The following is a 13506-nucleotide window of genomic DNA, read 5'->3' as shown; positions in this document are numbered from 1 at the left end:
GAAGCACGCATGAATACAAAACTTAAGTGATTCTATTGACAGGAGCAAGCACATGGGCTCCAATTTTTTCCCAGGTACCCATCCCAGGGCACTTTCAGCCAACAAATGGCAGCAATATAAACAGTGTATGAGGGAGGGCAGTGCCCTGAGAGGACAGTGGTCTGCTCTTTACTTGGTTGTGTGGATCCACCTGCAGAACCCCTGGCAAACCGTGTGATTAGACATAATGTCTGTCACAGAGAGGATGTTGCTTGGCCTCATCCAATTCTACGCTGACCAAAGAGCATTCTTTTCTTTATTCTTTTTAGCCCCCACCCCCCAGGAGGCATGCAAATTTGCTTCTTTCATTCCATCTGGAGAACAGGAAGGTAAAAACAATGCGGCTGATAGCCATGCCTTCTTATACCAGGCCAGGTCCTCTCTTAGACACTCAACACTGTGGCCATGACTTCAGAAGCGACTTGTTTCCACATCGCCATATCTTTTTGTGTCTTTGGAGATATCCAAAAGAATTATTTTAATCTGAAGTCTGAATTAAATTCTCATCTGCGTTGATTCAGACCAGAGAGCCTCCATCGGGTCCTCATGCTACACCAGGGGCACACCAAGTAGTTTTCCATTTGTTTAATTATAGCTGTCACAATGAAGGCAGACAACTGGGCTCTCTTTAAACAAGATTTTGGAATGGACAACGTATTCTTTCCACAATACAAGGACTCTAACATTCTCACTGGGAACCTCAGACCAGCCACTTCCACAGTGCAGTGACATACAAAACTCACCCCTCGGGGGTGCACTTAAAATGTGTGACTGTGCCCATCATTCCTGCTATGCTGGCAGCTGGTTTAAGGACAGGTGCTATGGCACATTTACCTTCGGTCACTCTCCCTACTTCCTCTCTTCCTCTCCCGCTCCCTTTGCATGTAACACATCCTTGTGTTAAGGTGTCCAAAAAGTAGTTAACAAACAACTCATCCCACTTACCCTAAATTCAAGAGTAATTTGAAATGCCTGATAGGAGTTCTTCAGAGGTTCAAAGGTTACATAGGAGTGGCCAAAGAACTGAGGATACTGTATAACAATATCTGAAAAGAAAAAAGACAACACAAAAGAATGCTATTCCCTCATGTCTTCAAAGGCAAAAGTCAATATACACTGTTGCATGGAAATCCTTGCTAATCTTTTCAATTTAGCTTAATATCTCCTTTTCTCTGCTTTTCACACCTGCCGTTCTTATTTTGGGGGACTTTGAGCCTCTGAAGTTCTTAGAAAGAAACTGAATTTTTTGAGATTGGTACTTTCTTCTAAAAAGAAATCAATGGCTGTAAGACTACAGTCACCTGTGCTCAATTATACGTTTTATAATATGAGTTTGCCCAATGGGCTTCCTAACCCTCTTGCACATGTTCTGGCTGCACTTTCTGATAGAGATGGAATAGCAGTTAAGGCCACATCTCTGAGATGCTGTCAAGATGATTCATAGGTTACTCCAAAAGGACTACATATTTGACACACATAGAAATAGGGCTGCTAATTAAAAGCAATGAAAGTTGCCTCACAATTTGCCTTGCATAGCTAGTTTAATGATCAATACATTCAAGAAGGGACTTATTTTAGAAAAGGGACTGGGAAAAACCATGTTGGGACCACATTATGGCCCTCTGGCTCCCAGTGGCACCAGCCCACCACCATATTCTAACCCCCCAGGGCCTACCTTGTGAGCAGCTCTCACCACCTTTGCCCAGGTTGCAATGGCATCTCGAGCCCCCCCAGGTATAGTCATTGGCACAAAAGCTGTCAGCAGAGCAGAGGGTTTCATCACAAGACATATCAAAGAGCCTTGACATCATGGCCACACTATGCTTTCCCTTTCTCTCCATGGGAGTGGGCTGGGGAGCCACTGTACTCATGGGGGAAGATGCTGAGGTAGGGGGGACAAGCCCAGAGAGGGTTTTTGGGTGAGATACAGATGTCATCTTGGTTTCCATCAAAAAGTTCTTATTCCCTCCTTTGGTAGCAGGGAGTGGTTTAACCTGAAGACAGAGAAGGAAAAGGGTTCCAGATGAACACAGAGCACACTAATTTGAGTTCTTTATTTATGGTTGTTGCCTAACACGTGAAAATTGGTCACTATTGATACTTCCAAAACCCTGTGATGGACATGGGGCAGGTAATGTTGACTTCAATTTATGGATAAAGAACTTAATGCCAAGAGATCTTAAGTATCTTGCCCTGTATTACTCAGAAAATCAGTAGTAAAACTAATATTATATGATTTTATAAATTTCAACATTATAAAGATATATTACTTTGTAAAGGAATTGTTCACTTCCTTATATTATAATAATATCTGATTTTTAAAAATTTCACTTGGTGGGAAATCTAAAAACGTCTTTGTCAGATTGTGAACTCAGCAGGCAGGGGCTATGGACAGCACATCAACATGGCTGGTATTTCTCTACTAGTGATTTATGACCACTAGAAGTGTAAAATAGGAAACAAATAAGTGTTAAAAGAAAATGGGTCAATTTAAGCTTTAAGTAAAATCTTCATGGCCTATTGGCTAAATTGCCTTGTTTGTCAAGAAAACAAAAACACCTTGGGTTTTAAGAAAAGGGATTCCTATTACCTCCTCAAAGGAAATATCCAAATCTAAGTCATCTTCAAATCCATCATCATCCTCACCGACACCCATGTCAGTGATATAGTGGGGTCCATAGCGGCCACTTCCTTCTTCATCATGACCTTCACAAAGAAAAGCAGCACATATTCCATCAACATAATGTTCTTCCTACATTTTCTGTCCTAATCTGCCCTATAGAGACCTGAATGGACCAGGACATATTGAAAACACATAGGAAATTCAACACAGAAGAGGGTAAGTGAGCAAAATGTACAAAAAATATTTCCTCTCATAAGGAACCAAGGAAATGCCAATTGAAACAAGACAGAGCTGACAAGACTGGGAGAAAGGTAAGTCAGGCAATAAAACAATAATACCAAGAAAGGATTCCATGGAGATTCCTCTGTGTGTACACTCATGTTAGATGGGTAAGCTGGCTTAACTGCTTTGCTAAACACTTGGAAATATTTAATAAAGTAGAAAGCGTTTATACCTATCAATCTTACCCAAACTTAGGAAACCTAGAAACTCTTACACATGTATACAAGAGGCATGTGCAAAGCCTATTCAGAGCATTAGAATTTGTAACAGTAAAAAATAACCCAAACTTGCTCTTTGTAAGAACAAACACACACTAAATGCCTGTCAACAAAGAAAGGATAAACAAATTATGAAATGGAGGACCGTATGTATAGCAAGGGATGTGAATGAATGAGCACGTAGTGCAGCAACAAAGCTTATTTTATGTTATGTTATGCAAAAAATGCAAGTTCCAGAAGCACATACCATTTGGTGATACTGTTTATGTAAAATTCAACAGCAAACAAAATTTTATTTATTACTCAGACATATATATTTTAAACTCTTAAGAAAAGAAAGACAAGCACAATCACAAAAATACCCAAGAGAGAATAGAAGAGGGATATAAATGAACTACGATCCACAGGGGCCTTTCAGAGTACTCCATAATATTCTATTTAAGATAGGTGCTGGGTACGTGTGTCTGTTCATCTTATTTTTCACATGTTATATATATTTTTGATGTATGAAGTATTTCATTAAAACTTCTTTAAAACAAAAAAGGAGATTATAACAGAGCAAGCATCCTCACACCCTGAAAGAAATAGGCCCTATATGTATCTTAGGGGTGAGCCATGCAATAGGATCATTCAGAACTGAAAGGTGGGCTTAGAAAAACTCTCAGAGGACAATACAGGGCACTGTCCTTTGGAAGATAGTCAGATTGGAATTTTTATTCAGTTGTCATCCACTAAATCCACTGATTCACAATAGCTCTGGTTGAGGCTCCATGCAGAGAGCATTCCATAAAGGGGACAACCCTTCAAAGTGCTGCTCTAACCCCCATGTCCTTGCAGTGGGTTCAGACCAGCACAGGTACCAATTAGCTTATCTTCTCTACACTAGACAAGCCAGGCACCATCTTTTACGGCAGGGATAACTTTGGCAGCAGAAACTGACTTTGGTGGATTGCTGATGCAATAGAGTCCATTGTTTGGACAACTGGTTAAATAAAGAAAAATAAAATGTTGATTCTTCCCAGCCGTGAGCATGGTATGTTTTTCCATTTGTTAACATCTTCAGCTATTTCTTTTCTTAGAGTTTCATAGTTCTTATTATAGAGATCTTTCACATCCTTTGTTAAGTAAACTCCCAAATATTTCATCTTCTTTGGCACTACTGTGAACAGAATAGAGTCCTTGACTGTTTTTTCAGCTTACTATTGGTGGTATATATAAAGGCTACAGATTTATGAGTGTTGATTTTGTAATCTGAGACACTGCTATATTCCTTGATCATTTCTAAGAGTTTTGTAGTAGAATCCCTTGTTAAAATGTCCATACTACCCAAAGCAATATATAATTTTGATGCAATCCCTATTAAAGCTCCACTGTCATACTTCAAAGATCTTGAAAAAATAATACTTCGTTTTATATGGAATCATAAAAAAACTTTGAATAGCCAGGACATTATTCAGAAATAAAAACAAAGCAGGAGGAATCACGCTACCAGACCTCAGACTATACTATAAATCCATTGTGATCAAAACAGCATGGTACTGATACAAAAACAGAGAGGTAAATGTATGGAACAGAATAGAGAACGAAGAGATGAACCCAGCTACTTACCATTATTTGATCTTTGACAAGCCAATTAAAAACATTCAGTGGGGAAAAGATTCCATATTTAACAAATGGTGCTGGGTAAAATGGTTGGCAACCTGCAGAAGACTAAAACTGGACCCACACCTTTTACCATTAACTAAGATAGACTCTCACTGGATTAAAGATTTAAACTTAAGACATGAAACTATAAAAATACTAGAAGAAAGTGCAGGGATAACTCTTGAAGAAATTGGCCTGGGAGAATATTTCATGAGGAGGACACCCCGGGCAATTAAAGCAGCATCAAAAATATACCACTGGGATCTGATCAAACTAAAAAGCTTCTGCACAGCCAAGAATACAGTAAGTAAACCATGAAGACAGCCCTCAGAGTGAGAGAAAATATTTGCAGGTTATATCTCCAACAAAAGTTTAATAACCAGACTCCACAGAGAACTCAAACGTATTAGCAAGAAAAGAACAAGTGATCCCTTCTCAGGGTGGACAAGGGACTTGAATAGAAACTTCTCTGAAGAAGACAGGTGCATGGCCTACAAATATATGGAAAAAATGCTTATCATCCTTAATCATCAGAGAAATGCAAATCAAAACTACTTTGAAATATCATCTGACTCCAGTAAGATTAGCCCATATCACAAAATCCCCAAACCAGAGATGTTGGTGTGGATGTGGAGAAAAGGGAACACTTCCACACTGCTGATGGGAATGCAAACTAATATGTTCCTTTTGGAAAGATTTTTGGAGAACACTTAGAGATCTAAAAATAGACCTGCCATTTGATCCTACAATTCCTCTACTAGGTATATATCCAGAAGACCAAAAATCACACTATAACAAAGATATTTGTACCAGAATGTTTATTACAGCCCAATTCATAATTGCCAAGTCGAGAAAGAAGCCCAAGTGCCCATCAACCCATGAATGGATTAATAAATTGTGGTATATGTATACCATAGAATATTATGCAGCCTTAAAGAAAGATGGAGACTTTATCTCCTACACATTTACATGGATGGAGCTGAAACATATTCTTCTAAGCAAAGTATCTCAAGCATGGAAGAAAAAGTATCCAATGTACTCAGCCCTACTATGAAACCAATTTATAGCTTTCTTATGAAAGCTATAACCCAATTATAGCCCAAGAAGAAGAGGAAAGGGGAGAGGGAGGGGAGGGGAAAGGGGAGGATGGCTGGAGGGAGGGTAATTGGTGGCACCACACTTATGGTGATTCTTACAAGAGTACATGTGAAACTTATTAAATGTAGAATATAAATGTCTTAACACAATAATAAGAAAATGCCATGAAGGCTATGTTAACCAGTTTGATGAAAATATTTCAAATTGTATATAAAACCAGCACATTGTACCCCATGATTGGATTAATGTGCACAGCTATGATTTAATTAAAAAAAGAAAAAATTATAAAAAACCATAAACTTAACTTAAAAACAATACTTTCAGAATAAGCTAAGCCAAATAGCTTTCTCATAAAAACAAACTCAACTTCTCTGTTCATTTGGGATGAACAGAGAATGAACATATGGCATTTTAACAAAAATGCCATAAAACGATGGCTTATAAACAATAAACACATATTTGTTACAGTTCTAAAGGCTGTGAAGTCCAAGATCAAAGCTCTTGCAGTACCCAGAGAAGACCTACTTTGTACAGATGGTGCTTCTTTGGGGCTTCTTCACGGTGAAAGGGGCAAACAAGCTCTTTTGGGCCTCTTTAATAAGGGCATTTATCCTATTCATGAAAGCTCCAACTCCATGATCTAATTAGCTGCCACAGGCTCCACCTTGAGGGTTAGGATTTTAATATGCACATGTTGCAGGGGTGGGGAGAAACATAAACATTCATACTATAGCACTTCTCCAGGTAAAAAGCAACCAGATTGAAGGTGGAGCTGAAGGAAATGATAAAAAGTCATTTTGTCAGGGAGGATGTTGCTGATCAGAAGAAAGGGATGTGGTCAAGAGATGATCCATGGGCAGATGGAATGAGCTGTTCTCAAGTGTCCAGGCACATTTTGGTGGAAGTTGGTAACACAGGGGAGGAGGTGTGCTCACCTTTTCTACATCAATTCTCCACAGTTTTGTTTAAAATAGCCTGCCTGCCAATTTATGCCCGGATGCATAAATTTATGCCCAGAAGCAAGTTTTATGCCCGGATGCCTGTTCTCTCAAGCCACCCGCATGCAGCACAGCTACGTGCCACACATCTTGACACAGAAAGCCACAAAGCCCTTGAGGACAGCTTCTGCCCTTTGTCTATCTTAATCTCTGTACAGTACTTCTTCTTTCCTACATTTTTGCTTTCCACAGTTTCAGTCATTCTTGATCAGCTGTGGTCCAAAATATTAAATGGGAAATTTTAGAAAGAAACAATTTGTAAGTTCTGAGTAGTGTGATGAAATCTTGGGCCGCCTGCTCTTGTCCTGCCTGGGGAGCAAATCATTCCTTTGTCCAGCATGTCAATGCTGTCCATGCTTCCTGCCTGTCCATCACTGAGCAGCCATCTCAGTCATCATGTTGAATGTTGTGGTACAGCAGTGAGTGCGTTCAAGTCACCCTTAATTGATTTCATCAATAGCCCCAAAACACAAGACTTGTGATGCCTGCAATCTGGATATGTTAAGAGAATCCATGAAGTGCTTCCTAAGTGAAAAGGTGAGAGTACTCAATAAGGAATAAAAATGGTTTGCTGAGGTTGCTAAGTTCTACAGCAAGAACTCATTGTGAAGAAAGAAAAAGACGTTTGTGCTAGTTTTGCTGTATATAGAGAATTTGGTACTATTTGTAATTTCAGGCATCAGCAGGGGCTTGGAATGTGTCCTCTGTGGATAAGGATGGACTGCTACGTCTTTCTCTATCTCTCTCTCTCCCTGCTCTCTCTCTTCTCTCTGCCCCTTCCCTTGCTCTCCATTTCTAGCTCCATCTCTCTTGTGTATTCAGAATTGTTGGATTTCAGAAGAATAAATTTATCTGTTAATAAAAGAATTCTATAACACATACACAAAGAAAGCTGGGTTTTGTCTTCATAAGTTGGTCTCTATAACTCCAGGATGCTCTTCCTTGCCCTGGGCACCTTCTTGACATTCTTGCACATATTCTCACCAATGTTAAGATTTTCTTCATCTTATGGTTCCCTATCTGAAAAAGTACCTTCAGCATCTTCCTACTGCCTACAACATAAACTCTAGCCTTATTGGTCAAATATTCAAGGATGTCAATTTAAGCAGCTCTTCTTTTTCATCCTTCTCTCCCTAATCACTGTAGATGTTGAAATCTACTGCCTCTCTCCTTCTTACCATCATATACTTCTAAATCTTGAGATAATCCTGAAATGTTAAGTATGACCAAATGTAAGGATGATCATTTTGTAGGTAAGTAAACTATAATCAAGGGTTAAGTGATTTGCCTAAAATAAAAGACCCTGTAAATGGTCCAGTCTAATTCAAATTCAAGGTCTTTTTGCTGCCTGCTCTCCCACTCTCCTGTAAGAGAAGAAGTTACTGTGGAGGTAGACAGAGACTGGAATTGGAAAAAATGAACATATATTGATCATTTTTGTGCTCTAGGATCTTTCAATGCATTGTTTCAATTAATCTTCCCCAAATACTATGAAATTAGTGATATTACTCCCATTTTACCAAGAGGATACATAAACACAAAGTGGTTAAAGAACTTGCTCCCAGGCATTCAGATAGTAACTGGTATAGCTAGAATTTATCCTTGGTCTCTCTTTTGACTACCTCATGCCTCTTAATCTGAATCTAAATTATGTTTTAAGGTTCTTTTTAAAAGCCATATAATGGCTAAAGTGGTCTACTTGACTTATGAATATATCATGTATTTTCTTGTATCTTCTTATCCCAAGGCCTTGGTTAATATTCTTCTCCACATTGCCATCTTTTTCCATTTCCCGTCTCCTTGCACATAGTTCATGTACTCTTCCAGTTGGCATGCCTTCTGTGGAGACAGAGCTACATATGTACTACCAGATACCCAAAATCAAGTGATATATTAAAAAGAGAACATCAGACTTTTCTGGAGGAAAAACATGGTGACTTCACAAAGTATGAATCCACCAAGACCTGTAGGACATTCCTTAATATTCTCCTAGATGGGGCTACTCACCCACAGATATATGCCCCTAATCATAAGCTTAGAATAAGCTTCCACAGCTTGATGAAATCAGCGTAAATCTTCTGGACTGCTGGCCTTAGAATCCTGCCATCGTGTTTACCAACTCAATCGTGAACTTCTTGAGGGCAGAGACCATAAGATTTCTTGTTATTCTCTCCCTTTCTCCATTTAATTAACAGTTCACACACTCACTAAATGCTAAGACCTCTACCAAGCAGAGGATACACTCCCACAATGCTGCACTATGTTCTGTTCTGGCCCAACTGGCCAGGCCTATTTAAGTGTGGGAATATCTGGAGAGAAATCTTTACATGGCAGAACTCTGCCTTCAAATTCAAAGACCCATACTGCCACCAATCCTATCCCATTCTCAAAGTCAGAGGTAGAAGTTAGAGTTGAAAGAGACCTTAGACACCACCCAGTCCAAACTTCTCATCTCATAAATGTGGAAACTGAAGCCACAGAAGAGAAATGACATAAAACCAAGGTTATGCATCTCATGATAGGAATATCTGATTCTAGAACCACGTCATATGATTGCTGGTTCAATGCCCATAATACTCGATCAGACAGATGTTTTGGCATCAAGTATCTAACATATCAATACTTCAGTAGAAGAAACCTGGAACATAGAAATGATACCATGAGCATGATTTTCAGATTCCAGATTCCCTACTTGTTTTGACAAGTAAAATAAAGCGTACATTACTCAAGGGATAAAGTTCTCTGGTCTTTGTGAACATCGCTTCTGTTATACTTTATATAACATATTTCTCTGCAACCTGAGGCCACTCAGTTTGGGGAACCAAGGTATGAAACAAGGATGGGAAAAGGAATATGGAATTATAAGAATTTAGAGTCACAGACTTTTTAACTTTTATAGAAAGACCTTAGAAATCAGCTAGCATAACCAGTCCATTATATCGAGGACTAAACTGAGGCTGGGTAAGTCCATGTGACTCGCCACAACAGTCTTATTGGTTGCAGACCTGATCTAGAATTTTAGACTGGTGATGCTGCACCCAGCACCATTTTTCACAACCCAAACTCCCCATGTCTCATAATAATCCAGGCTAATAGTAATTTCCCATGTTTAATAGGAAGGAAATGAGCACAGAGGACCAAGCACAGCAGGATCCGAAGAACCTGGAATTAAAGGTCATTGCTCTGGTTTCCTGATGCCCCCACCACCTCAGATCTCAAATCCACAGCTCACATGATGTTTTTACTAATGCCATTTCCAAGGGAGCTCAGAATGCACCATTCAAGCCAGTGATAAGAATTCTCACGGTAGCCTGGGGTTATTGTAATTAAAGTACATAACTTACCTCTTCCTACTTGGTACTTTGTTAATTAGGAAAAGAGAACATTTAAAAGGAGACATTTATTAGAACCAGAATAATCAAACTGCAAGTTCAGGGGTTATTCCACTATAGGAAAAGTAATAAACAGAATACAAATTTTTATTAATAGACAAAATGGTGACTTTTATTTCAAAAAAGCCTCTGTATTTTGTTTTTACAAAGACACCACAGATTTTCCATAAGTAGGAGTTTCTCAGATGAATCTCAACACAATGTAGTTGGAAATATCTCTGCTCTGGTCATGGTATCCAAATAATTGGGAAAGGGACACGAATGGCTTGTGTGACCTTAAACAAGTCACTTAATCTCTCCCAGTCTTGTGTTTTCCAATAAATATAAGAAATAGAAATAAATTTGATGACCATTGAGGTCCTTTCCAGCACCAACATTCTGTGACCCTAAAAAAAAAATCACACTTTTAATTTAGACATATTTCAGGCATCTGTTGCATCAAGCAAGGTTTGAAAAAGAAACATGGAAAATTTTACTTATGTGGATGAAAAAGAAGTTAGTTCAGCATGGAACGCACAGGCTTTGGGGACTACAACTTTGTGTTCAGTAGTATTATATGCCTCCTAGAAGATGCCATATTTCACCATTTATCAGAATCTATCTTCATTCCAAAGAACCAGGTTGTATTTGAGTCCTTTTTCTTAATAACTCTTAGCAGTGATGAAGGCAGAACTTTGTTCCCTGTTCCTGAAGTTGCAAAACCATGACAGTAGTTTCCCTAAACATTGTTGGATTTTTTTCTAACCACTTTCCCTCCTTAAAAAGGTAGAGACACTGATTTAGGCCCACATTTCTGAAGTGAGAGAAGCTGATCTATGAAAGGACTTGGGGGAGGGAGGAGAAATTTGGGCCCATTTTGGTCTCTCTCTCCTTCCCTCTGCACATAGACTATGGAAAGGAGTAGCCTGGGCATCTGTGACTACTGTGCAAACCCAGACTGTCCCTCAGGTGGGCTGTCCCAGAGTTGGGACTGGGTGAAGGGAGTTTGCAACCCCACTTTGGCTCTTAAAGTAAGTTTTATCTTCTGACCCAGGCTTTATCAGAAAAAAAGATGGCATTTGATTCATCTGCTTCATCTTCATCTGCTATATTATTTTGTTTCTCAATTAATTTGAAAAGTGGGCAAAGAAGAAAAGTGTGTTAACTGGGTCTACTCAAATCCCAAATACCCACCAGAATAAGTGGGACAGAAAGGGTCCCCCAAGAGGTAACAAGCCACAGTCAGAAACTGGGTCATTGCCTTCAGTGCAAATGTTAAAAAATTGGTTAAGTGCAAAAATGACAGGTCAGCCCTGTGACCCGAGTCCCTTCAAAGTCCCCTCAAGACCCTGTGTGGGTCAAACTTCATCTCTCACCAATTTGTTCCTTCTCACATTGCTCCAGCTACACTGATTCTTTCAATTTTTTAGAAATGCCATTCTTTGTTCTGACTCAGGGCCTTTGTACATACAAATTCCCATGCTTGAAATCTTATTCCTCACTGCTCATCCCTTCGCCTTTTTAATTCTTTTACATTTCTGCTCAAAAGCACTGTCTCAGGGATATCTTCCCTGTACTATAGGTAAGGTCGGTTTCTTTGCTTATAATGTTCTCATTGCTCTCTCCTCTTTAATGGCATTTTGAGTGTATAATTATATGTTTATTTGTGTGATGATTTCATGTTATTCTTATGCCAGAGTGTAAGATTCCTGAGGAAAGTAATACCATTTGTTCTGTTTTCTGTTATACCACCAAAACCTTTCTTACTCCTGACATCATGTAGGAATCTATAAAACATACAGGAAATAGAGTGAAATTCTGGAATATTTTAAGCATAATAAAAATATATGAAAGAGCATTAATCCATGTTTTTAACAGCAAAGGTCCAGGCACAATAGTAACTACACAAAGAGTTTGAGAGCTAGCCTTTCCAAGATCTTGAGGAACTTCTCCTGCACAATAGTCTTGGAATATGATCCACACTGATAGCCCCTGCTAAAGTTAATTTTCCAAGTGACTCTTCTGCATTAAATTGCTTTGACTTGGGCTATACGCTTTAAGTGAAGTTGGTTCTGCTACCCTGGCTAAAAAAACTGGCTGATCCAGGATCTATGCCTGACCCTGTGATGATCATACCCAAACCAATCACCTGAGTGGCCTTGGTGTGAAGATCTGTGCTTCATATTGGAAGGAAAGGTAGGTATTCCAGTCCCAGCTCCCTCTTCTCTACCTGCTTCTATTGTAGATAATATAGATACCAAATACTAAATTTCTGAGCTTCCTTTGCACCTGAGGGGGTTCATATGGCAGTCTGGGCCACTAAGATGCAAGTGGGGATCTGTTGGAACTTTCCTTCCCCCTACACATTCTTGGGCAAAGTGGTTGTGGTGGCCGTGGCTACAGCAGCTAATGCATTCCTAACTGAATGACAATCAAACAACTCAATTAGACCCTCTCTCAGAAAGTGCTATAATTAGGTGCAAGCTGAGTAGCTAGGTCACCAGAGACAAGAGCCCAGTTGCACTTCTGTTTTGTTTGCTTGTTTGTTTTTTATTAAATCATAGCAGTGTACATGAATACTATCATGGGGTACAGTGTACTGTTTCTGTATACAACTTGAAATACTTTCATCCAACTGGTTAACATAGCCTTCATGTCTTTTTCTTAGTTATTGTGTTAAGACATTTATATTCTGCATTTAGAGAGATTCACATGTACCCTTATAGGATGAACCATAGGTGTGATCCCACCAATCACCCTCCCTCTCCCCTCTCCCCATATTCCTGGGCTAAAACTGGGTTATAGCTTTCCTATAAAAGCTATAAATTAGTTTCATAGTAGGGTTGAGTACATTGGATACTTTTTCTTCCATTCCTGGGATACTTTGCTAAGAAGAATATTCTCCAGCTCCATCCATGTAAACATGAAGGAGGTAAAATCTCCATCTTTCTTAATGGCTACATAGTATTCCATGGTATACATATACCACAATTTATTGATTCATTCATGGATCGATGGGCTCTTGGGCTTCTTTCATGACCTAGCAATTATGAATTGGGCTTCAGTGAACATTCTGATACAAATATCTTCATTGTAGTGTGATTTTTGGTCTTCTGGATATATACTTAATAGAGGAATTATAGGATCAAATGGCAGGTCTATTTTTAGTTCTCTAAGTGTTCTCCAGATGTCTTTCCAAAAGGAACATATTAGTTTGCAATCCTACCAGCAGT

At 39.1% G+C, this 13506-nt stretch overlaps 1 protein-coding gene across 3 annotated transcripts in view; it reads right to left on the bottom strand.

Annotated features, from left to right (window-relative positions):
* EGFLAM (EGF like, fibronectin type III and laminin G domains) overlaps positions 1-13506 on the bottom strand; it is a 185584-nt gene that overhangs the window by 48038 nt on the left and 124040 nt on the right. For 2 of the 3 annotated variants that reach the window (XM_012807064.1, XM_012807065.1), the window contains exons 7-9: positions 2630-2745; positions 1715-2033; positions 985-1085 (exon numbers count right to left, since the gene is read on the bottom strand). In XM_012807064.1, the coding sequence (XP_012662518.1) occupies positions 985-1085; positions 1715-2033; positions 2630-2745 (536 nt within the window). Of the gene's footprint in view, positions 1-984; positions 1086-1714; positions 2034-2629; positions 2746-6897; positions 6908-13506 lie in introns of those variants that run through there. The other variant, XM_012807066.1, reaches the window with a different exon arrangement.

The sequence above is a fragment of the Otolemur garnettii genome, unplaced genomic scaffold (genome assembly GCF_000181295.1).
Source record: "Otolemur garnettii isolate 467f Iridium unplaced genomic scaffold, OtoGar3 scaffold00063, whole genome shotgun sequence".
In the NCBI taxonomy this organism is placed as follows: Eukaryota; Metazoa; Chordata; class Mammalia; order Primates; family Galagidae; genus Otolemur; species Otolemur garnettii.
This window is presented reverse-complemented; position numbering and strand designations above follow the sequence as displayed.